Source organism: Vipera ursinii, assembly GCF_947247035.1.
Source record: "Vipera ursinii genome assembly, chromosome: 1".
In the NCBI taxonomy this organism is placed as follows: Eukaryota; Metazoa; Chordata; class Lepidosauria; order Squamata; family Viperidae; genus Vipera; species Vipera ursinii.
The window spans coordinates 56,709,214-56,736,255 of record NC_139512.1 but is presented as its reverse complement, the minus strand read 5'-3'; the positions used below and the strand labels follow the sequence as shown (position 1 = coordinate 56,736,255).

Here is a 27,042-nt window from a genome sequence, read left to right as displayed (position 1 = left end):
CTGCAAAGAAAGTCCTCCTTCTCCACCTCCTGTTTAGCAGACTTGTGTTGAACAGGGATAGATATCCTCTAATATTTCATTTAATTGAGCAATGCTATGAAAATCAACTTGAGAATTATTGGGTAGTTGATACAGAAGCAATGTCTTTTTAGATTAAGCTATGTGAAAGTGACATTTCTGAATGAAGTTTCTCTCTTGTACTTTCATGTCATTTTACATGGAAGCATTTTAATGGCTATGCCATAAACAATTACAAAAATAAACTGGGATACAAATATGATGTATTTATGCATGTAAGCATTCATGTTATGATGATCTAAATTAAATCATAATGTGTTTTCTACAAAACACAAATTATCTGTAATGAAATTCTCATAAATTGCCAGCAATGTGGTCATTTTCTATCACAGAACTGTTTTAACTATTCACTAAATCATATCTAAATTTTGAGCTCCTGGCACATCAACAGTTATAACAATTTCACTCTGCGAAGTTTACTAATGAAGAATCAGTGTGGCAACTGAGAGCCAAGTACCAGCACTGGTAATATTTGCAATTTGTAATCGTGTGCCCTGGTGACTACACAGACCTGTGATCTCTTTTGGGCAAGATTTTCAGAAATGGATTGCTATTGCTTTCTTTCTAAGGCTAAAAGATGGTGATTCACCTCAAATCATATAGTTGGCTTCATTCTCAAGGTTGGATTAGCACATAGTCCAGTGGTGGGATTCAAATATGTGAACAACTGGTTCTCTGTGTAGATGCCACTTCCGGAAGTCCATTCCGGGCCTGGGCAACAAAAAAATAGCTACCGGTTCTGCTGAAGTGGTGTGAACTGGCTGAATCCCACCACTGACATAGTCCATAGGTTCTAGCCAAGAGTTTTAACCAAACTGGTTCTCGGTCTGAATGTAACATTTTCCAACTTTCATTTTGTCTTATTTTATTAAATCCATATTTAAGCTTATAGTTCTTTCTTTTCAGAACAGTCAATAGCTAACTCAAATATGTTATGATTATTTTAGTACATTGTAACAACTATGAGTGTAATCATAGTTCTCAGTTAAATCCTGCCTTCCTTTGTGGAGGAAGACTGATGTGACTTCATAATTCACGGCTGAATTTTGAAGACCATATAGGTGCCGTGACCAGGGGAGCTTTTGCCCAGGTTCGCCTGGTGCGCCAGTTGCGACCCTATCTGGACCGAGATGCCCTATGCAGTCACTCATGCGCTCGTGACCTCCCATTTAGACTACTGCAACGCCCTCTACATGGGGCTGCCCTTGAGGACCACTCGGAGGCTTCAACTGGTGCAGAATGCGGCTGCGCGAGTTGTGATGGGGGCTTCCCGATACTCCCATGTAACACCTCTACTCCACGAGCTGCATTGGCTTCTGGTTGCCCTCCCAGTGAGATTCAAGGTGCTGGTGATGACCTATAAAGCCCTAAATGGCTTGGGTCCGGGATATTTGAGGGAACACCTGCTGCCAGCATCAAGTTCCCTTCGTCCAGTGCGCCACACAGGGAGGGTCTCCTCAGGGTGCCGCTGGTAAAAGATTGCCGGTGGGTAACACCCAGGGATAGGGCCTTCTCTGTGGGTGCACCTGCCCTCTGGATCCAGCTTCCCGTGGAGCTGAGGACTGCCCCTGACCTTCGTTCATTCCGCCTGGACCTGAAGACCTGGCTCTTTGAGCTCTCCGGCCCAGGCTGAGAATTTTTTAACCGGGGTTTTTATTTTAAGGGATAATTTAATCTTTTTAAATTGTTTTTTAACTTTTGTATTTGTATTGCTGATTTTAAATACCCTGTAAACCGCCCTGAGTCCTTCGGGAAAGGGCGGTATATAAATCTAACAAAATAAAATTAAATTAATTAAAATAATAATGACTGGGCTCTTAAAAATCCTATTGAGCATGAAATGAAGTACAACTGAGTTATTTGTTTTCTTAACAGCTTGGATATAGGACCTACTTTAAATTATAACCAGGTAAGGTGGATGGCCTTTTTATTTGCTGATTATCACCTATAAAACCTCTACAGCAGGAAGCCTATTTATCTGAGGAATCACTTATCTCCTGTGGTTTCTGCCTAACTAATGGACAGAGTTGGCACACTCTGGGTCTCCCAGATTAAACCGTATCATCTTTTGGGACTCATTAAATGCACCTTCTCTGTCATATTGCTTATCCTCTGGAATAAGGCCTTTCCTAGCTGGATAGCTCCCATCTTGACGACATTATGGAGCATCTTAAAGACAGTAGGTTTAGAATAGAATAGAATAGAATAGAATAGAATAGAATAGAATAGAATAGAATAGAATAGAATAGAATAGAATAGAATAGAATAGAATAGAATAGAATAGAATAGAATAGAATAGAATAGAATAAACCTTGGAGGTCTTCTAGTCCAGCTCTCCATTCAAGGAGAAGCTATACCATCTCAGACAAGTGACTGTCCAGTCTCTTCTTAAAAATGTCCAGTGATGGAGCACCCATGATTTCTGGGGACAAGCTGCTCCACTGGTTAATTGTCCTCACTGTTAGGAACTTTCTCCTTAATTCCAGGTTGCTTCTCTCTTTGATCAGTTTCCAACCATTGTTTCTTATCCTGCCCTCTAGTGTTTTGGAGAATAATTTGACCCCTTCTTCTTTGTGGCAGCCTCTCAAATACTGGAATACTGCTATCATGTCATCCCTACTTCTCTTTTCTTTAGACTAGCCAAACCCAAGTCCTGCAGCCATTCTTCATATGTTTTAGTCTCCAGGCCTTGGATCATCTTAATTGCTCTTCTCTGAACTTTTTCCAAGGTCTCAACATCTTTTTTTAGATGGAATTCTCTTACTCAGGTTTTGACATGTGGTCTACATGTTTTGATGTGAGTTGTCCAAGCTACTGTTTTGTTATTTCCTGTTTGTTACTTTATTGTCATTTTATTATTTTATTTTACTTTGCTTTTATATTGCGAGTTGTCCAGAGTAACTGAGTGGCACTAAAATCAAATTGATTAAATTATTAAATGCATAATAATGACAAGCAACTAGACACTATTGGAAATGTTCGAAAAGTAGGTTTGACAGGAAGTAGACCCTCATAGGAAATATCTTTATTTATCAACATCAAGCCTTATTTACCAGCATCAAGCATTAAACCATTAGTTTTGACTTCTTCATATACAAACAGGAGGGCAGAGGGGAAATCAATACTTTATATTCCAGTTTGGGAAAAAAAGAACTAAACCATGGAATATAAAAAGATGGTGAGAAAGGGCAATTATAGGGCAATTCAGGCTAAAGGGACTGTAAGTTACAGTTAAAATTATATATTGTTGAAAGGTACAAGCCTAGGACCTTTCCCCACATTATATATTTAAAAGGTATACTTTTCTATCTCAAATGTCATGGATGAATTCAGAATCTGAGATTCAGTGGAACCATTTGTAACTGACAAATATAGTCATGTATCATTCTGTTCCGTCTAATTTCCCAGCAAATTTGCAGCTGCTGACATATGGCTCTTGTATGTATTGACATATTTTTCTATGCAACTTATTTGACTACTACTAAATTCATTACTATATGCATTAATTACAGTATATTGGTTACCAATTGGAAATTATATTTTGGAAAGGTTTCTTGCCAAGTGTAGGGAATGGTACTGTAGACTTTTTAAAGATGCAGAAGTGTATTTAATTATTGATTGATGGCAATTGAAATCAGAGATCTAGGACTGACTTCTGCTTTTTCTCTATCCTATTTTTAACAGCATATTCAGGTTTGCTCCTTAGAATCAAGAAAAGAATCCTGAACATTTTAGCCTTCTCAAACTATATCACAAGAAAAGGGGTGTTCCTGAAGACATGGGCAGAGTAATTAGAAAAATGAAATTGCTTGAAGTACATTTGTTACCATAAGTGGCTTCAGAGAGTGATTTTGCGGTGACTCAGTGGGTTAGGACGCTGAACTTGTCGATCAGAAAGTCGGCAGTTTGGCGGGTTGAATTCTGAGTGCCATGTAACAGAGTGAGCGCCTGTTACTCATCCCAGCTTCTGCCAACCTAGCAGTTTAAAAGCATGTAAAAATGCAAGTAGAAAAATAGGGACCACTACGGTGAGAAGGTAACAGCGTTCTGTACGCCTTTGGCATCTAGTCATGCTGGCCACATGACCACGGAGACGTCCTTGGACAAGCGCTGGCTCTTTGGCTTTGAAATGGAGATGAGCACCGGCCCCTAGAGTTGGAAACGACTAGCATGCATGTGCGGGGGAACCTTTACCTTTACCTTTACCTTAAGTGAATGAAGTAGTAGGGGTCTACATTCTCCCCTTGACTGAATACAGTAAATTTATAAAAAGAAGTAAATTGTATTCTGTTTGTATTAAAAAAAATGAAAATCAAATAAAAGTAGGTCTTACTTGCATTAATTACTTACTTAAATTCTGACTGTAAGTAGACACTTGCACAAAATTTTTGCAGTTCGTTGTGTTGCTATGTGTGATTATAAAAATGTAATTTATTATTTCCCAGAATAAATATAATAGTTGCAGACTGCATTTGCAAAAGAGCAATGTTAGTTACTTTATCAGTAGACGCAGTGGAGACCTTACACAAATCAACAATTATAGTATGAAGAAAAAGACGTTGCAGCTGATTAATTATATTGATTTGTTTCAATATTTTGTATTAATACATTTTAATGTATACTGCACACATTTATTTAAATTGTTCATTCACCAGTATTTGAAATGTATCTGGAAAAGATAGCTGCAACAGTATATTTTATAGGACACTATTATTCCAGAGGTAGCCTTGGGCTATGGCTTTTCATAAAAACAAATGAATTTCTAGATTTGTCAGCTGTTTCAACCAGATGCACTTTAGTAATTTAATGGAAACATTTTCAATTCAATTCCAAAATATCAATATCTTTTAGAATTGAGAATTAATTTGTCTATTAGCATGGTGGTTCTTGATAACAGTAGCAAATATTTTAGCACACATGCTTTATATTAGAAATGTATCCATACCATTTGATACTTAAATATAAAAGCATCTCCCTTTTTTTGCAGAGTTTTAAATTGAATGTAGATAGCCACTGTGCATTAAAGGAAGCTGTTACAGAAGAAGGATGCCAACTTCTCGATCTTATAGTATCTCACAAATCAGGTAGATTCTTCTGAAATATTGCAAGTCTTTATGTCTCCAGACTATTAAAGAATAAAGAAGCATTGCTGTAAATTACTGCATATATTCGCTTCTTTATGTATTATTAATATTTACATTATCACTTTGACCTTCAAGATTTATAAATGTTTCATATGCTGCATACAATGCTGTGATACTTATAAAATGAAATACTGCTAGCAAATAGTCTGTTCATTTTATTTTGGTCTTGCTGTTGAGCTGACTTTCAATTGAAATTACATCACTGAAAACTTCATGTTGACATGTTCTTTGATGTAAGTGCTATGGAAATATCATTAAGATGATACATTAGGATTTTATATCTATACATACGTATATTTTTACATAGCTAGCTAGCAGGAATAATTGCACTGATAAAGCTCCTTTGCTATTTAAACTAATTCTTACTGCAGTTTTAAAGTATTTGTTAAGTAATATTAGGAGTGAGGATTTTCGACAGTTGTGCATGCAATTTTCAATATAAGCCTGGATAAGTCAGGAATTTTTTTGTCATAGTGCTTAATGGTCTGGATTTAATCGAAACACTCTGTGTTGCTAAAAATTGGTAGCATTATTTTAGCTGATTTTTTTTCTTTTGTTTTTTTCCTCAATAAAATGAAGGATCTGGAAGATTTTTCTTTGTTTCATTTGCATTTTGTAACTCATAAACCTGGCTATCTAGAACCTAAAATAGCACCACCTTTGAGGTCTAGTTAACCTGCATAAGTTTCTGGAGGTTGTAAAATCTTACCACTTGTGGTAACAACAAATATTTGTACTAAACAGCGGACAATAGAATGGTGTTTTGTTTTTTGTTTCTTTACTGTTTTATATATTTCTGAGATTATTTTTCTTTGCTGACTTCAGTCACTGCTGTCTGTGTGTCATGTTTTGATCCTATCACATTGTTGGCAGTGCCGGTTTCTTAGAATTCCTGATCTGGTTTCTCTGTAAAGAATGCCAGAATATTTAAGGCGAAAGGATTTTTATTCCCCCTAAGAATTCTTGCCTTTAACAAATGAGGTTCTTCAAATGATAACGTTGAATGTATGACTTAATTTCTTTCTGTCATTTTTGGAGAAGGACTGAAGGACATGCTGCAGATGATTGCAAGTCAGTGGAAGGAACTACAGAAACAAATCAAACGACAACACAGCTGGATTCTTAGGGCTCTGCGTATCATCAAAGCAGAGATACTGGCTACTGATGTGTCTGCAACGGATGAGGAAGGGACTGAGAGCCCCAAGGTAAGTGGCTTGAAGTTGGTCTTATTTCCTCTTATTTCAGCCTCCTTTTGAACTAGGCATCACTGAAGTTTTCATTCCACCCTAAGGGTTTTCATTTCTGCTGGGTAAAATTTTTTTACAAACAAAATAAAATGTGTCTTTCTGAAACAATATCCATTCTAAAAGGCAGAAACTTTTTACATGTTTTAGACAAACTTCGGGTGGAAATCTAGAAGGGGCAGGGAAAGGGGTGTAAAATATTTAGTAAACAAAACATACAGTATCTTTAACATGAATAATCAGAATGGTTTTAAATTGTTTTGTTGCAACTATAAATCACCATAATCAGTGCAATCACTCAGCTCTGACATCCATTAGCCGCTTGGTTACAGCAAATTAACAAAGAAGAGAGAAAGTGATTCATTATCTCATTCCTGTTAATGACTATCAGATGCATTGCCTAATTAGGGGATGGCCATTGCAGTGGGGAGAAGGTCATATGCTTTGCCACAAATCTTTTTTGCTTGGAATTTAAACCTTCCACAATGGTGCATGTGTTGAATACATATCAATAATATATTGATATCTAAATCTGTTTTTTGAGGACTTCTTTGGGAACAATGAAAGCCACCTCCCACCTCCTATGCTAGGAATAGGTTGATAGAGGAAACAGAAAACCTGCTGCAAGATGAATTACTTTGCTATGGCAAAAGAACATTTTATTCCCTTTTTTTTCCAAAAGAGAGAAAAAGAGATATAATTCGAGAGAAGTACGTATCATTAAGGACATTAAAAATGTTGTGGAAATGTTGAAAGCATTGATGTAGTGATTGCTAGACTTGGACTATTTTTATTTAACAGAACTGTGATGTAATTTATGATATTCAACACTATGATGTCACAGGCACTATCCAATAGCTAAATACAGCAAGAAAGCTCTAAGTGAGGGTATTAATATTATGCTCCATATCAGCTGATGACTTTTATAATTAGATAATGCCATCAAGATGAAGTTGTATTGATACTTAATATCACGTAAGCCAACATCTTGTCTGTTTAATAGTTCATTGATTCCTCCAAATGTTAGAGTGGATATAATAACACACAGGAGAAGGGAGAGGAATTCCATTATTCCAAAAGTGTAATTTTGGCAGATAGACAGATATCAGTAGATTTCATGCTTGGCTGTCCTTTTGGTGGCAGGATCCCGCTTCTAAGGAGCTTAAGGTAGGTTTTTTTTCCGCAGTTGAGAATAAATTTTGGTCTTTGAATGTCATGTTAAGGACAAGACTGAAAAAAATAATACTAAACAGAGGTGGGACACACCACTTCCCTAATGGACAAGAACGGGGATGGGGAACGAAAAATATGAAAAATTACTTAGAAGCTGTTAATATTTTTATCCTGATTTAATCAATAATTTCATATTTATATATAAGTATTTACTGAACTGCCTGTGCTGCTGCAGTCGTAAGATAGGTACAAGATTTATAGGAAATGTATAAAACCTTTATGATACAGTAAGGATAATGATCAAAAGCAACAATTCATCTAAAAAGAGAGCAACACCCAAAGCAAATTCATAAGATGGGGGCATTTAATAGCTGATTTTTAAAAGCCCTGCATAATTGCTCTGCCTTAAACTGTTTCAAGGTCAGAGCCAGTTGAATTTCCAAGAGAAAGCTAGTCCATTGCAGAGAGACCACCCTGATTTCATGGAGATAAGGAATCAAAAGAGTTTCTCTTAGGATGCATATATTGGACAGGTTGATTCTAGTTGGAATAGTGGGCCTGCAAGAACTTCAGTGCCAAACCATTTGGAATTTAAGGGATGAGTCTCCATTGGTGGCCAATGCAGGGCAAAGGTAAAATGTGCTCTTGGAGCCTAGAGCTAATTAGTAGGTGGATTTTATATCAACTGCCATTTCCAGGTAGATTTTACAGGCATCCCTTGAAGGTGCATTGCATAGTCCAGATGAGTATGATTTACCGTTGTATGATCTTCCTGCTCAAGCTAGGAAAGGAAGCTAGATGGGGGTTGAGCCCATTGAACTCCATCTGCTTCTTGTCATAATACATGCCTATGTTTATTCAGAAGTACATTTATCTAAATTCATAAATTCTCCAATAAATGCAAATAGAATCAGGATTTCAACAAAATAATGGGTAGGCTGGTAAGACCCATGATATTCTAGATTTTATTTCTTACAGTGATCAAATGGATGTCTCTAAAGTACTCATAAGCAATTCTAAGACAACTCATTTTGGGAGCATACTATTGCCAAACTAAGATAAGATTGAGTCTCTAAGACCTAGCTCTTAGTAGATTGTTTTCCATGAATGTATTCCTCATTTTAAAGCCATCTAAAATAGTGACTGATACCACATAATACGGTAAGGAATGTTGAAGAAGTATTTTCTTTTGTCAGTTTTAAATTTTCCAATTATGTTAATTGCATGACACCCCCAACAAAAGAACTCTTTTCCTTTTCTCCATGCTTTTTCCATGTCCTGCATTTTTATGTATCCCAATTATATTTTCCTTCTATCACTTTCTTTCCAAGCTAAAGAATCCCAAATATTCCATCTTTTTCTCATGGCAAAGACGTTTGAGACCACTAAAAAGGAGGAACCTGCCCCACTTTACATCGGGGAGGACTGTGTAGAGAGAGTTTCCTCCTTTAAATTTCTGGGAGTCTACCTCTGTGAAGATCTGACCTGGAAAGTTAACACAACCCAGGTGGCTAGAAAGGCCCAACAGAGGCTTCACTTTCTTAGGGTCTTGCGGAAGAACAGGGTAGAACAATGGCTAATAACCCTCTTTTACCGGTCTACTATAGAGAGCGTCCTCTCGTATGGTATTGTGGTTTGGTATGCTGGTCTGACAGCCGCGGACAGGAAAGTATTACAGAGGGTAGTGAGCACAGCACAAGACATTGTGGGCTGTTCCCTGACACCACTGGATGACATCGCCAGGGCTCGTTGCCTTGGAAGAGTGAGGAAGATTCTCAGGGATGACTCACACCCTGGACGGTATCTCTTTACTCTCCTACCATCCAGTATGAGATATAGGAATATAGCCAGCCGTACCAACAGGCTGAAAAATAGCTTTTATCCGTGGGCTGTTAGGCTTTTAAATGGGACATAATCTCTGTGAACTTATGCAGAATTGACTTGGGAGGCTGGTGTGTGGTGTAGTTGGTTCACATGGTGTGGTGGGATGGAGGGTTTGTTGTCACTGTGTGTTGGGGGGAGAGAGCATGGGGGGTGGCTCAGCTAATCTCAATGTACACATATTGTACTTTGACAATAAAGGGTTTATTATTACTATTAATCATCCTTGTAATTGTAATAAACATCTCTATACCTTTTTCTAGCTGCCTTATACCTTTTTTGGATGGGGAAATAAAACCTGTATGCTCTAGATACAGATATGCAATATATTAATTTAAGGGCATTATATATTTGACATTTTCATTGAGCTATCCATTAGTCAAAATCTTTTTCTTTAGTATCTTCAGAAAAAGTCCCTATCAGTCTATATATAAAATCAGAGATGCTTTTTTTTGCTCAAGCATTCATCATTTTACACTAATTTAGATTAAACTGCAATTGCTATTTGGTTGACTATCATTCAGTTTTGAGCAGTCCTTCTGAAATTCTTCACATTTATTTTTGGTTTTACACAAATTATATATACTACTTGGAAAAAGTTTAAAATTATCTGCCTACTGGTCACCATATTGCTTACCTCTTAATCAAGAGCATTTATGAACAATACAGATTCTTGAGGATCTCTGCTTTTCATTTCTTTGAAAAAATAATCACCCATTTATTTCTATTCTTTACTTTTTGATTTTCAGCAATTCATAAAAAGACAACTCTTTCATTTTTTAAAAAAATTCCTATTTCTTCCAATTTGCTTGGAAAACATTAAGCCAACTGGCCTTTAATTTCCTGGATCATTCTTTGGTCCTCCCTTCCCCCCTCAAATGTCACCTTAACTATGTTTCAGTCTGTGAATGTTCAGTCTTCTGTCATCAGAGCTGTTCAATTTCACAATAAGATGAAAATTAATAAAAATGAATTTTACAACAACTAAGAAGCAAAAACCATACAATAAAATCTATGGGTAGTTTAAAAGCTACAACAGGTCCCCATATGTGAAAACAAACTATATGGCCAACTAAACTATATGGCCAACTGTATTATCTTATCTTATCTAAAAGAACAAGAATGGAGCTAATTACATTTCCTTGGGGTGTATTTCTACAATCAAGTTGCTGCTGAAAAAATCTGCCATAAATAAGCACTGATTATACTTTTTTAAGACTTTGCAACAAGTCTTTTGATGGAAGTACCGATTCAAGGATTGGCACAAGGCAGTGGCGTAGCGTGGGTTGTCAGCACCCGGGGCAAGGCAACCGGAAGCGGAAATAGAGGGGCGGGCGGGCGGTGACGTCACGGCACTGCTGAAAAGGCGCGCCCTGCAGCGGCGTAGACTTTCCAAGAAGAGTCGCGCGCATGCGGGATGCTTCCGGGTCCCTCTCGAGGCCGGCTGGGCGGGGCTCTGACCTGCAAGAGCCGCTGCATTCAAGCTCGCACGTGAGCCCCGCTAAATAAAGCCATGCATGCGCACGAAGCTAGGCCGGCCGGCCAGCGGGTCCGTCTTCGCTCGGCCAAACCTGCCAGGGCTCCTGCGGGGCGCTTGCGGTTGGCCTGAGCCTGGGCAGAGAGTTGGCCGCTTCTATTTATTTTATTCAGTTTATGTGGCCGCCCATCTCACCTGCCGGACTCATTTCGCTTTGCAAGAAAGAACAGCTCGAGAGCGGAGCCAAGCCAACTCTGTGCAGCCCTTGGGGCTCCCTGAGCAGCTCAGTGTGAGCGCGCCCCCCCAGATGTTGCGCCCGGTGCGGCCGCCCCCCCCTGCACCCCCCACGCTACGCCACTGGCACAAGGGGAGGCAGTGTGTGAACTCTTCTGGGCCTTAATCACTTTGAATTCTTTAGAAGAAAGCCAGCAACAAAAATGAGTCTAAAAATTAATAGGAAGTTGGTAATATTGTCCAAAAATTGGGATAATATTATGAAAAAAGTATACTTCTGAAAGAACTCTACTAGCTCCCACATTTTATTCTTACTGCAAATTCTTAGTTCCATAGCAGCAGTACAAATACAATACAGACACATACTCATACATATAATAATATGAATTATTATAATTACAATTATATATTACTATTATTAAATACAAATCCTGTGGTCAAATATTTATTCCAAGAAATAGTAAGTTTCAGCTGCCACTCTGGTTGAACATGGTGAACGACACAACTGACTGTACAATTCTCAACAATGTCTCTGCTTTCTACATGATCATTCAGAGAACTTATTGCTTCATCCACAGTAAATATATAATTACTTCTGAATTAGATTGTTTACTTATCAATAGTACCTCTTCTTGACAAGACTAGGCTGAGGATGTTCACTCTTACTTAGTTTTTTATTACATCCTAACAAGGCTTTAAAAAGGGACGCGGTGCTCAGTGGGTTAGGACGCTGAGCTTGTCGATCAGAAGGTTGGCAGTTTGGCGGGTCGAATCCCGAGTGCCGCGTAACAGAGTGAGCACCTGTTACTTGTCCCAGCTTCTGCCAACCTAGCAGTTCGAAAGCACATAAAAATGCAAGTAGAAAAATAGGGACCACTACGGTGGGAAGGTAACAGCGTTCCATGCGCCTTTGGCATCTAGTCATGCTGGCCACATGACCACGGAGACATCCTCGGACAAACGCTGGCTCTTCGGCTTTGAAACGGAGATGAGCACCGGCCCCTAGAGTTGGAAACGACTATCACACATGTGCGGGGGAACCTTTACCTTTACCTTTAACAAGGCTTTAGGACCTTCAAATTTCAACTAACATCAGTTGAAAGAGAGTTTATTGTTATTCACATATCAATGTGATCCAAGTCTCAAGCTCTGAAAGACCTTTCTTAACAGCTTTAGAATATAGGTGTTATACAAAGAAACAAGATAGTGCTTTGAAGAACTTCACTGATGAAAAATCAAAGGGACAAGCAACAGAACTAGAGTAAGGTACACTCAGTAAATCAGTAAATAGGAATAGAATTGTATTAATCATTTCTATATCTGAGTCAGGCATCCTTGGCAGATAGCATCATGGGGATTACTAAATACCTGCCCTATATGGCAGAGGAATGGATTAACCCTGTGGTAGAATGGGCAGATAATAAATTTAATAAACAAACAAACAAACAAACTGCCCATCTTTGCCCATCCCACAAGGTTGCATGCTCCAGGTCCTGTCACTTAAAGGGAAATAGGCTTTTCTCTGTTGCTGTGCTGGTCCTTTAGGAGCAAAGTCCCTGTTTAGATTCAGATGGCTCTGATCTAGCTGATCTTCAGTGAAGTCACAAAAACCTGCCTTTTCTGGTCTACATTGGGCCAGAATGATGGATGAGTTTATTGTGTGATGTATGAGTGCATTCATACAGAGTGCAGAGAAGAGCAACAAAGATGGTTAGGGGGCTGGAGGCTAAAACATATGAAGAATGGTTGCGGGAATTGGGTACGTCTAGTCTAGTAAAAAGGACTAGGGGTGACATGACAGCAATTTTCCAATATTTGATGGGCTGCCACAAAGAAGAGGGGATCAACTTATGTTACAAAGCACCAGAAGGGAAGACAAGAAGCAATGGATGGAAACTAAGAAGAGAGCCAACCTAGAACTAAGGAGAAATTTCCTGACCATGAGAACAATCACCCAGCTTGCCTTCAGATGTTTCAAGCACTCAATCACTGGAGATTTTTAGGATGAGACTGACAAACATTTGTCTGAAAAGGTATAGGCCAGGGTCTCCTGCTTGAGCACTGGGTTGGATTAGAAGACCTCCAAGCTTCCTTCCAACTCTAATGTTCTATGTTCTAAGTATGTGTATGTTTTTATCATCTACCTCTATTAAGTATTTATTACGCGTTTCATTTTGTTGAGTATTTGGTTTTTGTATTGTTTTTATTCTTTTTATATTTTGCCTTTCTTGCCAAGTCTCAGATTGTGAGAAGGACAAACTTTTAAATATTTTAAATCACTAAATAAAAATACTAAGGAAGGATCTAGATGAACCAACAGAAATGCATTCTTCTTATGAAATTGCCAATAAATACTAACTATGCAGATGCCCAAGGTTGTTTCTTTCCTAATTCATTTTTTTTTAAAAAAGTAAAGTGACAAGAAGCTCATCAGACACCTGAAATCTGGCTTAGAGATATTAGTTCAAAGGTTATGCTACTAAATAGGATGGAGAGGGAATTATGAGTGAATCCAAAGACTGAATGGCTAAAAGGAGATAGTTGCTCAACGTGTCAGAAGACAATATGAGGGGAACTGTATCAGCTCTGGCTTCTGCTGCCATTGTAGCATTGTGACTGGCTAGTCAACAGGGAAGGAAGTTAAACATTATGGTCGGAATCCATAGTTTTAATCTGCCACTGAGCGTACTGTATGTCCAAGTTCTGTTCAGGATGAGCACGTGGTGAGAAAACAAAAAACATTCTTTTTGCTGATTCTGCCTCGCTTTGCAGTTCATCTCTTGCTCTAGAAGATTCCCCAGTCCTTTGGAAGAGCTCCTGGGTGGGAGACAGGGAACTGCAGGGGAAGGAGGAATTGATAAAGATCATCACCTCTCTCTTTCAGCTAGAGGAAAATCTCCTGTGCATCAAAAGCCTCCTGCTGCTAGAAAGAGCACTTCTCTCGGCAGGAGACATTTTCTGAATTCACGATATGTGTTGATTTTTATTAAACAGCCAGTCCTTTGGCTGTAAGATTCTAGTATGCTGTTAATCTGAGAAACTCTGAGCAGTGAAATGGCTTTCCATGGGTAATTCACATTCCTTTAATGGATATTAATTAATTCTCTTTCCATTCTGTCAGCACCATATAAGTTTAAATTGCTAATGACGGCCAAAGCTCCTGGTAGTGTGTTCCCTCCCCGCGTTTTGGTGGAATGAGAAAATCAAAATCAAAATAAGAAAGATAATAAGAAAAATCCCTCTTGATTTCCACAATACCATGGAGCCCATAAGATGCCTGTGAAGCATAATAGAAAATCTAAGAAATACATTTAGGGGGTGCTTTTCTTTTCTTTTTTCTTTCTTTTTTGCACCTTGCTCAGAGACAACCGTGGAGAGCTGATGTTACCAATCTCTAAAGTAACCAGAAATAGCAAGGATTTCAAAGTCTCTAGAAAACTTTTCCCTTTGGAGTTTTTAAAAGAATGTTTTCCATCTTACCATAGGGCCTTTTTATGAGTATATAGGGAGGGGGGCATTTATAGAAATATATTATAAGCATTTACTTTCAGGGACTCAGATTTTGCATATATTATACAGTTGTGCTTTTTATTATGTTGCAGGTATTTTTCTTTTTCACAACTGGATATAGAACTTGGGATACATTTGTGTAGAAAACTTTTTTTTTTCCAAATTAGAGTTAACTCTTTCACTTTATATCTTATTCTTTGACCTTTAAATAAGAAAAAAGAAAATTGGTGGAAGGGATTATTCACTTAGAAAATTGATATCAAAAGTATGATTTCTGAAAGAAATGATCAGTATCAATGCTTTGGAAATGCTTTTTTTATTTAAAATTGCTTTTTTATTAAAAATTGAATTTCAGTGTGGAATAAATGCATTTTATAAATTACTTAACAAAGAAGATCACATATAATAACCTTGTTTCATTGAATCCATTAAGTAAGTTGCATTTTTCTTGTAGAAAAAGATTATCTCTTTTTGGGAGGAGGGGTTGATAGACCAAAAATTCTCCCCATGAGTTTCTCCTCATCATTATTTCCCCTCTACCCACACCCCACATCCCTCTTCTTTATCTGCCTGGAAAGAGAAACCTGGCTCGGTACTCAAGAAATAACTCAGTGGTAAGCTTTGTATGAAAAAGGTCCCAGGTTCAATCTGTGGCCTTACCAGTGCTTTTTTTGTAAAAGAAAAAGGTGCCGGAACTCACACATGTCATACAACCCGCCTTGCCTACCCTACAAGGTTCCATCCAAAAAAGGTGCCGGAACTCCGTTCTGAGTGTTCTATGAGAAAAAAAGCCCTGGGCCTTACAACTAGGGAAGACCAACTCCTTGAAATCCCCTTCAAGCCATATAGAGAATTCTGAGCAGAAGGAATAGCAAGGACATCATTTAATAAGCAGAAGCTTTTTTTCTTTCAAACACTTTATATTTCTTACAGAGATATTTATTTGAATGGGCTTTGTTGTTTTGTTTTGTTTGAAGTTTCCTTCCATCGTTTACGGTGTTATTTATTCTTAGTACAGTTAATGCTGGATTTACTAGCAAGATTTTTTATATATAAGTTTTATTATTTTTTAAAAAATTACAATCTTTAGAGCTTAGTAAAGAATATGTTGTCTGGGTTCACATATTTAACATTAACTTCTTCGATATAAATTTATTCAGTACTGCACAATCCAATATTTTTTTCCTTGATCTTCCTTTCTTCCCCATATTTTTCCCATTTTCCCCTCATTAGACAACTACAATTCTTGGTACTATTGATGCATACAAAATTAGATATAGACATCTTCATCATATTTTACTAATGTTATACAAATAATAATATCAATTCACAAGTCAATATCCTGTTTTTTGTGTTATTAAAGTTTGATTTCCCATCACTATTTGAAGTATCTTTGTCAGTTATGATTTTCTCAATATTAATTACATTTATAAGATTTTTTTTAAGAAAAAGGAACAATGTGTATATCGTAAAGCACTGACTACATTCAGGCATTATCTTATGTCATATGTCAGTGTGCACAAGATCTTGTGGCTAATGATGAAGGCAGGAATCAAACACTTCTCAACTGTTGCAAAGTGGAGGGAGGGAAGTTGGGCCTTTTATCTTATGATTTAAATTTAATTACCTAAACAGCCACAATTAAATCTATTGCAATCTAAAGGTGGGACACACTGTTGGTGACATCAGAAAGGCTTGATGAATGATATGTGTTTTCCTTCCTTCCTTCCTTCCTTCCTTCCTTCCTTCCTTCCTTCCTTCCTTCCTTCCTTCCTTCCTTCCTTCCCTCCCTCCCTCCCTCCTTCCTTCCGTTTTCCCTCCTTCCTCTCTTTCTTTCTTTCTTTCTTTCTTTCTTTCTTTCTTTCTTTCTTTCTTTCTTTCTTTCTTTCTTTCTTTTTTATATATACAACTTATTTTCTGGTACTTTCTATAATCATCATTCTTAATAATAAATTACACCAACTGCCTCTTTTCTTAGTTTGACCATTGCCTGATTAAATCCTGAAACCTGTTTTATTTCTGTAGGATCCAATCCTGCAGTAATTATAAAAATAGTATATTTATTTTATGCTATTTATATGCTATTTTATATAAAAATAGCATATTTGTCTTCATTCATGTCTCATTATTGCTGGTGGTACACCCAATTGTAGAACTACATATAAAAAAGAAGTCAAAACATTTGTATGGATCAAATTTATAGTTTTGGAAGAATGAGTGCACCTGGAATCTCCTGTGGATATTCCTTATAGGTATTAAGGTTTACATAATTTAGAAGATTGGAGAGAATAAAATTAATGTTTGTTGTCTGAAAGTGTTTAATCAGTTAGAATTCTTTCATATAATGAATAACTTTACTTTTATGATTGATTCCATTATGAGGGTAGGGAGTACACAATCTCATATACACTAGGAAAAATGAAAAGAAAATTCTCCTTTATTAAAATTTACAATGGAGGAACTTCCTCAATTAGCACGGTTGTATTTTAAGAAAAATAGTAACATTTTTCACTGTTTTTCTCAAAATACAACCACACTAATTTTTAATTTGAGCCATGTGCAGAGGTGGAGCTACCTAAGGTACTTACTTGGTTCATCTTCTACACCAGGTGTAGGCAACCTTGGCTCTTTTATGACTTGTGGACTTCAACTCCCAGAATTCCTGAGCCAGCTGGGATTTGAAGTCCACAAGTCATAAAAGAGCCAAGGTTGCCTACCCCTGTTCTACACAATATATGCTCAAACTATTGATCCTAATCTACAAAAGCTAAGGTTGATTTGGTAAATCTCGGGAGAGGAGAAAACTGAAAGGAAAGAAAGGTTGAATTGTAGTTACAAAGTGCTAACCTATGGCTGGGACTCTAATGTATCTTGATGGTTTAAGCTACACTGCTTTTTCTGGGATACTTTAGCATTATGATACTGAAAAAAATATGAATGAATTGATTTAGGTCTTTTGATCAATACAGAGAAATGTCATCCACATGAAGAGATATGTTGCTTTCTCTAGCTCATTTAAAAAGCTTTTCAACTCTAGACTTCTAATCTCCAAAGGTTCCTATTATGATAAATCTACTATGGTCAGCAGTACTGTAATTGCAGCAATGATTTCTAAATAAGCTATAATTCTTTGCTCATTTACTTGGAAGTAAGTCCCTTTGAACTCTTGTGAGGTTAATTTTGAAGTAGACATATTTAGCATTGCACTGTAAATTGTGGAACTAAAAACAGACATATAATTTCTCATAATAATGGTTTGCATAAAAAAAGTGTGGTGGCTTAAAATCAGTTACTATACTCTAAAGAGAAGCCAAGGTCTTCAAAACACAAAAACAGGGTCCTAAAACTTCACTTAGGACCTCATTTTAGCTGATCTTATGTTATCACTCAAGGTTTAAAATAAACTGAAAAGTTACTTAGACTGCTATGTTCCCTCCATTTTGACCAGCATGGAGATTTTTCAAAGTAGAACTATTGATAATCTTCTTTTTAAAGTTCTTCCCAGCTTAGTACATATTGTACTAATATTGGCCATTGCCTGATTAAAACTTGAAACCTGTAAGTTAAGTTAGTATTCATTAGAATGAAATGCTAAAGGACAGCTGAATTAAAAAAAACACCAATGCGTCCTTCAATAAGATACAAGATTTTCTATGCCTTGCAAAAAACTTTGCCAGGTATTTGAAACATTCATGGCAAAAACATAGCGTGCAACATACTCTAGTTTCCCATATGTTCATTCATATGCAAAGATAACATTTTGACTCAAAGAGAAGGGGCAGGCAGGAGAAAAGGAAGTTAAGATGGAGAAAAATGGTTGATAATTGAGAAATGTGCAGTCTAATTGTGTTCATTTTGGTTGCTCTTAAGAATTGCTAAAAGGATGCCCTTAGCTCCCAGTAACAAAGCCAGCTAGAATCTCTTTTGAGTAGTGCTATGTACTGGGCTTTTTGAGGGAATACCACGTGGGTTGCTGGAGCAGTTAACGGCTCTCCAGGAACCAGCAAGAAGAACGCAGGAACCAGCAAGAAGAATGCCGAAAGTCAGGAAACTGCGAGAATTTGATGTGAAATACCCGGAGGAATGGCCATCATATTTATCGCAAGTAGGAAACTATCTCAGAGCCAATCAGATAGCGGAACAAGGACTGAAGGCCGCAACACTACTCTGCGTGTGCGGCCCATCAACTTTTGATTTAGCTGAGAACCTTTTCGCGCCGATACCAATTGAAGCAGTCTCCTACGCAGATCTAAAAAACAAACTAACCGGGCACTTCCAGCCCAAGATGTCTCAAATGGTGTGGCAGTTGAAGTTCGACCAAAGAGTGCAGCTTCCAAGGGAGTCAGCTTTGGAGTTCATAGAGGGCCTAAGGCAGGCCGCACGCCTATGCAAATTTTCAAATTTAGAAGAGCGACTAAGAGACCAGCTCGTCTGCAGCATACGGGACAGAACGCTTCAGCAGAGACTATTTGCTAGGCCAAATTTAACATTTTCTGAAGCACAGGACGACGTGATGGCTGATGAAGCTGCCAGGGGCATGGTGCAAACAGTACAGCCTGCTAAATGGACAAGGTCCAAAGAAACAGTCCACCGTGAGGACGCCAAACACACCAGAGAATCTTCTGAGGAAGAAGAACCTGAAATCAACCGACTCCAAAAGCAACCCAATGTGCAACACCACAACAGCTACCAGCGAGAGGACAGTTACAAGGCAGTTCTATTACTGAGATGTAAGGGGTGCTGCGGCAACCATTTTCGCGCCAATTGCAGATTTCATTCAGCCACATGTAGAGCTTGTGGAAGGACAGGCCACATCATGGTGGTTTGCAGAGCCCACCAGAGAGACTGGCCACCCAAACACCAGTTGGAAGAACTGACTAGGAGAGGTACTGGGGCCCAGGGTACAGTTAGAACACCATTTGGAAGAACTGACTAGGAGAGGTACTGGGGCCCAGGGTCCAGTTAGTGTGGGATTCTTCAGAAGCTGTAGAAGCGTATGCCACACCGGGGCTCAAAGCCCCCTCAAACCCGAACTTAAGCTCATGGTAGAGCTACAAGGAGTTCCATGTAAGATGGAATTGGACTCCGGCTCTGCAGTCTCAATCATTTCGCAAGACACTTTTAACTTTGTGTGTAGGCACAGTAACAATTGGGCCAAACTAAGACCCTCATATATAATCCTAATGGATTTTCAAAATGCTCATGTTAAAGTTAAGGGAGAAGCCACCTTGTTGGTCAAGTTTAAAGGGTTTTTAGGGCACCTGGACATAATAGTAGTAGGGGGCCAGAGAACGAGTCTCATTGGACTCGATTGGTTTGATGCCTTAGGTATTCAGATTACTGGCATAAACCGGACACAAACTGCAGACCTCACATCAGTGTGCGAGGAATACGGAGATGTTTTGATTCAACCCTAGGAACAGACACAGGCCCGCCTATTTCATTTAAGCTAGATCCCAACATAGTTCCAATCAGGGTTAAGCCGGTCCCCTTTGCCTTAAAACATAAAATTGATTCTGAAATTGATAAGCTTGTAGAACAGGGCATTTTACAGCCTGTTGATGGTGGGGAGTGGGAAACTCCTATAGTCACTCCTCTTAAAGCCAACAGAGAAATTCGCATTTGTGCTGACTATAAATGCACATTAAATAAAGCCCTCAAGCAACACGCTTACCCAGTCCCAGTGGTCAACCATATTTTAGCCTCCTTGCAAGGGGGTACTATTTTTGCTAAACTGGATTTAGCACAGGCCTATCAGCAATTGCCAGTTGATGAGGCCACAGCCACGGCTCAAATGATCGTGACTCACAGAGGGGCATTCAAAGTTAAATGCTTACAGTTTGGAGTCAGTGTTGCACAGGGTATTTTCCAGGGAATCATGGAGCATATACTCAAGGATATTCAGGGCATCTGCCCTTATTTTGATGATGTTCTTATTGTAGGGGAATCCCCAGACGTGTTGGCCAGTAGGCTCAGGGCTGTCTTGCAGAGGTTTCGCGAAGCAGGCCTCAAATTAAAAAAGAACAAGTATAGTATTGGGGTTTCTTCAACAGAATTCCTGGGGTTTTGAATTGATGCTAACGGCATTCACCCTGCTGATTCTAAAGTGAAGGCCATTAAAATGGCTCCTAGGCCCAAATCAAAAGGAGAGCTACAAGCATTCTTGGGTCTCCTAAACTTCTATCACACATTTCTATCTCATAAGGCAGCAATAGCAGAGCCCCTCCACAGGCTTCTAGATAAGAAAGCTCCATGGAAATGGACTAACTTACATGAAAAAAGTTTTCAGGACTTAAAAGCACTATTGTCAGAACAGTCCACTATAAGTCAGTACAAAGAGTCTAAACCTGTATGTCTTGCATGTGATGCATCTCCCTATGGGTTGGGGGCAGTTTTAAGTCACATAGAGAAAAATGGGAAACAGGTTCCTATAGCATTGTACTCAAGGGCATTGTCCTCTGCTGAGCAAAACTATGCTCAGATTGACAAAGAGGCCCTGGCCATCATTGCTGGAATAAAAAAATTCCATGACTATTTATATGGCAGGGATTTCATGGTCTACACTGACCACAAACCTCTGTTGGGACTGTTCACAACAGACAAACAAACCCCCCAGATACAATCTCCAAGAATGTTGAGATGGTCTATTTTCCTATCTGCATACAATTTTAAATTAATCCACAAATCAGGCAAGGAAATAGATCATGCTGATGGCCTCAGCAGACTACCACTGCCACTAATGGATCCAGATCTGGCTCCTGCTGCTAGAATATTGTCCATACAGGACATACCTGAGTTTCCCCTCCATGCAGGGGACATTGCTGCTGAAACTGCCACAGATAAAATACTTAGTAGAATATTGTCATGGGTATACACGGGCTGGTTGGAAAAAAGTCCAGGCTCAGAATTTCAGAGCTATTTTGTCAGGAGGCATGAGTTATCTGCCCACAAAGTGTGCATTTTATGGGGAAACAGAGTCATAATTCCCACTTCCCTAGGAGACAGGGTTTTACAATCATTACATAAAGGCCATCCAGGCATAGTCAGAATGAAAGCTTTAGCTAGAAGCTACCTCTGGTGGCCTGGCCTTGATAAGGACATTGAGGCTCAAGTCCATGGTTGTTATGCATGCCAGCAATCTAGGCCTGAAATGCCACAGGCTCCAGTTCACAGATGGGAGGAAATGCACACTCCCTGGTCTAGGGTTCACATAGACTACGCTGGGCCTTTTCAACGACAGTTCTTCCTTATAGTAGTGGATAGCCACTCCAAATGGCTGGAAGTAATTCCAGTTCCTAACATGACTACTGCTAGGACCATCCAGGTGCTGAGAAAACTCTTTGCCACACATGGGTTGCCAGATGTCTTAGTTTCAGACAATGGGGCCAAATTCACTGCTGCTGAATTTCATGCCTGCCTTAGAGCTAATCTCATCAGACATGCAATGTCTGCGCCTTTTCATCCATTGTCTAATGGTCAAGCTGAATGCATGGTGAGGACAATGAAGGAGGCACTTAAGCGCATTGTCACAGGTGACTGGCATCATAGATTGGCAGATTTTTTTACTCTGCCAGCATTCTACACCCTGCACCGCCACAGGCAAAAGTCCTGCAGAACTACGTTGGAGGAGGTGTTTGATCACTAAACTGGACAGGTTGCATCCAGATAAAGTGGCAGCAGAAGCCTCTCGACCAAAACCCCCAAGGGGGCTGCACATGGGCGATTGGGTTTGGGCCAGGAACTATGGTCAGGGGAATCTGTGGGTTTCTGGTCAAATCACCAAGGCATCCGGACCCCTATTTATGAAGTGGGGTTGGAGGGAGGACGAGTTGTCAGTAGACACATTGATCAGCTCAGGAAACGGTTTCCAGAATGGCCACTAAGTGAGGACTGCATCATAAGTCCCTCCCCAGGTCCTCAAACTTGCAGCCAAGCCAGTCATCACATGGACTGCCAGGACTTTTCCTTCTTAACTGAGATGGAACCAGAGGGAGAACTGGGATCTCTGGAGTGCAACATGGACCCCCTGAAGGAGCAAGCCAACCGAACCTCAGCAACCGCTGTGCCTACTCTGCAGAACAGTCTGACTCGGGGGTGGGCCAACCTGGAGAAGCCAGCCAGAGTGCATCGAATCCCCTTGACTCAGGAGCACAAAGGGACACAAGTCTACCCAGTCCACTGGGTAAGCTGGTAGACCACAAAGTGATGGGAACTCCAAGACATTCCTCTAGGGCTCACAAGCCTCCTTCATATCTTGCAGATTACATTGTAAAATAAAGAGCTATATGTTGTGTAAATCCTGTTGCCACTAGACTACAGAACTAGTGTTATGATGTAACTGTCTAAAAGTGCCATTTTGGTAGTCTATTCATTCAGACGTTGTTTAATAACATTGTAGTCCACATTGTTTTTTTATCACTTTACTTTAGTGTATTTGGATATTAAGTTTTGACAATTGTTGAGAATAATTGATGTTATGAGCTAAGGGGGGAGGGGTGTTATGTACTGGGATTTTTGAGGGAATACCACGTGGGTTGCTGGAGCAGCTAATGGCTCTCCAGCAACCCAGACTACAAGTCTCCTGTGCTGCAATTGGCTATCTCCAGGCGGCAATGGTTGATTCAAACCTATTGGCTGCCGCCTAGGGGCTAGACTATATATTGCAGCTGGTTGCAGCCATTTCCCTCAGTACAGTCACAGCACGAAATAAACTATGAGTTATCTGTACTCTGTTTGCGTCTTCATTCCCGCGTCAAAGAACCCGCTATTTAACAAGTATCATCCTAGGATACTTAGCAACGGATGGATTTGAGGATTTGTTGTTGGAGTTGGAAGAAGTGCAACAACTGCTAATGCTGACATTGCTAACTTGAGCCTGTGTTCTATTCCTGGATCACTTGCTGAAAATTAATACCTGGTACAAGGGAGATAGACGGATAGGGCCCAGTAGGCTCCTATAGAAATAAAGATGAGGAGACTATCCTTCTCTTGCTTCCTTACTTCTACTGCTGCATCCTTGGATGTTTTTCTTACTCTCTTTCTTGTGTCTATGCAGGTTTTGAGGCAGCATCACAGACATGGTTTGCCCATGTCTTCTTCAAATCTAAATTAAAGCCCTGGTTCTCCATGAAAGCCTTCCCTCCATGTACTAGTCAGACCTACTTAGCTTCTGGGCTCAGACAACATTGACCAGGTGCTTCTAACACCTGCTAATTATGCAGTTTTCATATACTCACATGTACAAACATCGCTAAAACTCTGATCTGTTGCAAAAAGATCAGGATGCAGTCTGGACTGCTGCTATTATTCCCAATGTTAGTACTTTGATTTTTTCACATACTACATATGATAATGACATAAATGTCATATTTTATGTTTCTTTGCTGGGGATATAAACAGTTCCGTCTAACAGAGGTTAGCTGCACCCCAAAGAATCGCTGTATGACCTGCCCTGAAAGACTGTTGGAGGGAAAAAAGCTGGCTACTGGAAGGCAGCAACTAGAGTAAATTTCAATAATATCCAGGTTGATCAAATATCTTCTTTTTTTTCTACCAAAGCTCCTAATTGTTTGCTTATAGCTGCTTTTGACTACGTCTGCCCCACTTTCATCCACAGCTCGGTGTCTGCTCATGGATCATGTGCTGCCATATCAATTATATAACACATCATACGTACATCTTATAAATTCAATAATAGTAGTTAACTTATGGGAATCCCATGTATTTATTATCTTCTGCCTATGTTTTTCCTTATTTGACTGCTTGTCATACATACAAGAACTAATTTGCATGACTAGTAGATATCATCTCTGAATTTACTGAATATTTTAAAAACATCATCCCTGTTGGTAGCAATGTCTATAACTTGTGGTATAGAATAGCAATTCTAGATAATTATTGTTTTTAAAATTGATTTAGAGTTGTCCACTTTCTAAATAGTTAACTTGATTCTAATCACTAAATATTTATTAATGGAGATGAATACTTCTAGAGATGAAAAGTATTCTTTATTTCAATGATTGGTGACTAGTACAGTAAGTTACTACACTTTTTTTCAAAAGCATCTCACACTTTTATAGTATTTGTGTGGTTTTTTTGTTTCTATGGTACACCTTATAGTGTTGTCTTTAATTAGCAGTTACTATTTGATTTTTTTCTGTAACTGTTATGCTGAAGAAAGATTATGTAATAAACTAGAAAAGGAATTTCATATGAACAACAATATTCTTAAATAGAGACAACTTTTAGATTCTACATATTTGGATTCCATTAAAACTATTTTAATTACTTTCATAATCCATCTTTCTTTCTTTCTTTCTTTCTTTCTTTCTTTCTTTCTTTCTTTCTTTCTTTCTTTCTTTCTTTCTTTCTTTCTTTCTTCTTTCTTTCATTTTTCAGCACAAAATAACAACCTTTTTATCTGTGAAATCTTTTAGCTCTACTCCCAACAGAATACATAAAACATAACTATTCTGCACCAGGGTGAGCGCAAAGGGAAAAGCAGGTAAAACAGTGTTTGAAGGGGGAAAAAATCTATTTAGACATCGTGAATTTTATATCCAGCTGACTTCAAAATGCTTTATGCTTTGGTAGAATTGACAAGTAAGACTTTTTTTGTGTGTGAAAAATGTTTAATTCCAAACTCAGTGTACTCCAAGCTTCTATAATGACTACCCTTTCTCAATATCAGGAAGATAAGGAAGTGTGCCCACTTTATACTTTCTGTCCCAAACAGCTGTGGAGATCCTATGCATTCCCAGCTCACCCTGAGACACTGTGAGCTTTCCACATTTTTACTCTCCATTATGTCACAACGTCAAAAGAAAAACAAATGTTCAGATATAGAGGTTTGATTGTTGAAACATTCACAACTATTTTTACCAAATGCTAAAATGCTGAGTGAAACTAAATGAAACGAACGTTAGCACCAGCCCACTTCTTGGAAAAGGGTATTCTATAATTGAGTGTCATAGCTACAAAAGTGCTCTCTCTTGTTGCATGTAATCTCAAGGAGGGATGGTGAGAGGTGGAAATCCCTGTGAAACTTTATCTTATGAGACAGAGAGAGACAACAATATTCTAAAATATTTACATTATACTAAAAAGAGAAACTAAGTGTAGTTAGTCTGTAGCAGTAAACTTGAAGCAAGCAGTATTTTTGAATGATATTTCCAAATGATAACAAAAGTTCTCGCCTAAGCCTAAGAAACATCTGCCTGGGATCTCTAATTATTGTTTTGTATTGTTTCTAACCTGAGAATACCACAAAAATGAAGAGAACATGAGAGCAGCAAAATAGCAAGAAAATGAAATGGATGTTTTTTTTCTCATTAAATAAACTCTGTTTTTAATACATAAGATGAACTGATTCTGAATTACAAAGAGATTTGTTTTAGATCAATATTATGGGCTAATTTTTAAAAAATATTGTTACAAAATCAATTTTGGACTCTTGTGATATTTCAAAACTTAAAATGCAGGCATTTAAAAAATACAGCACTCCTCCCCCCCACTTTGTAAGTTTCTTTAAAACTGACTTGATTGTGTTTTTAGTGTCCAAATCTAAGGCCACTAAAATTACTAAATTCTATTCAATTCTATAAAAATATTGTTATAAAAATGCAACATACTCAAATATTAATTTTTAACTCACTGCAAAATCTTCAGCGTAGTATAATTTAATGTATTCCACAAGTTTCTTCATGATTTCCTTTGACATAAAGACCTTGGAACATAGGACAAATCTTAATTAAAATAAGTTTAAATCACAGGGTAAAATGTTGATTTTCTGAGCCAGCACTGCTGCTGTTTTTAGTTTGTTTTTAATTCTCGAAAAGCATATTAAAATTAACTTTTTCCCCATTTGCCTAATGTGTATATAACTAAGCTTCCTTCCTACTGTGAGACAGTTTCATTTATTGCTATTTGCAAACAGCTTTAAAAAGATGCATTGTGGATTGGACCAGAAGCTCCTTGAACAGTTTCTTTTAAAATAACACTACATACGTTAAGCTCAATTACACATCCAAACAGCCACAGCACACTTTTGGTAATTTATTCATTGATTTAACATAGTACCCAGAAGAGTCATGCTTGCTGCCAATTTTGTAATATATTATGTTTTAAATATACTCATGCTCAGCCATGCACACCATTAAGGTGTGCATAAACCTGTGTTTTTCTCTCTTGACAGCTATAAATGTTTGTTATTATTACACAAAACATATGTTCATGTTGTTTTTGTCTAAATTATTCTATCTGGGGCTATAAAGTTTTAATGTTATTAGTTGCCCTTAGAATT

The 27,042-nt window shown here is 38.4% G+C and overlaps 1 protein-coding gene across 1 annotated transcript in view; it reads left to right on the top strand.

Moving 5' to 3' along the window:
* AKAP6 (A-kinase anchoring protein 6) overlaps window positions 1-27,042 on the top strand; it is a gene marked incomplete at its 5' end in the record, with an annotated part of 248,277 nt that overhangs the window by 51,687 nt on the left and 169,548 nt on the right. The window contains 2 exons of the mRNA XM_083352382.1: window positions 5,066-5,162; window positions 6,261-6,427. Coding sequence (XP_083208508.1) covers window positions 5,066-5,162; window positions 6,261-6,427 — 264 coding nt within the window. The remainder of the gene's footprint in view (window positions 1-5,065; window positions 5,163-6,260; window positions 6,428-27,042) is intronic.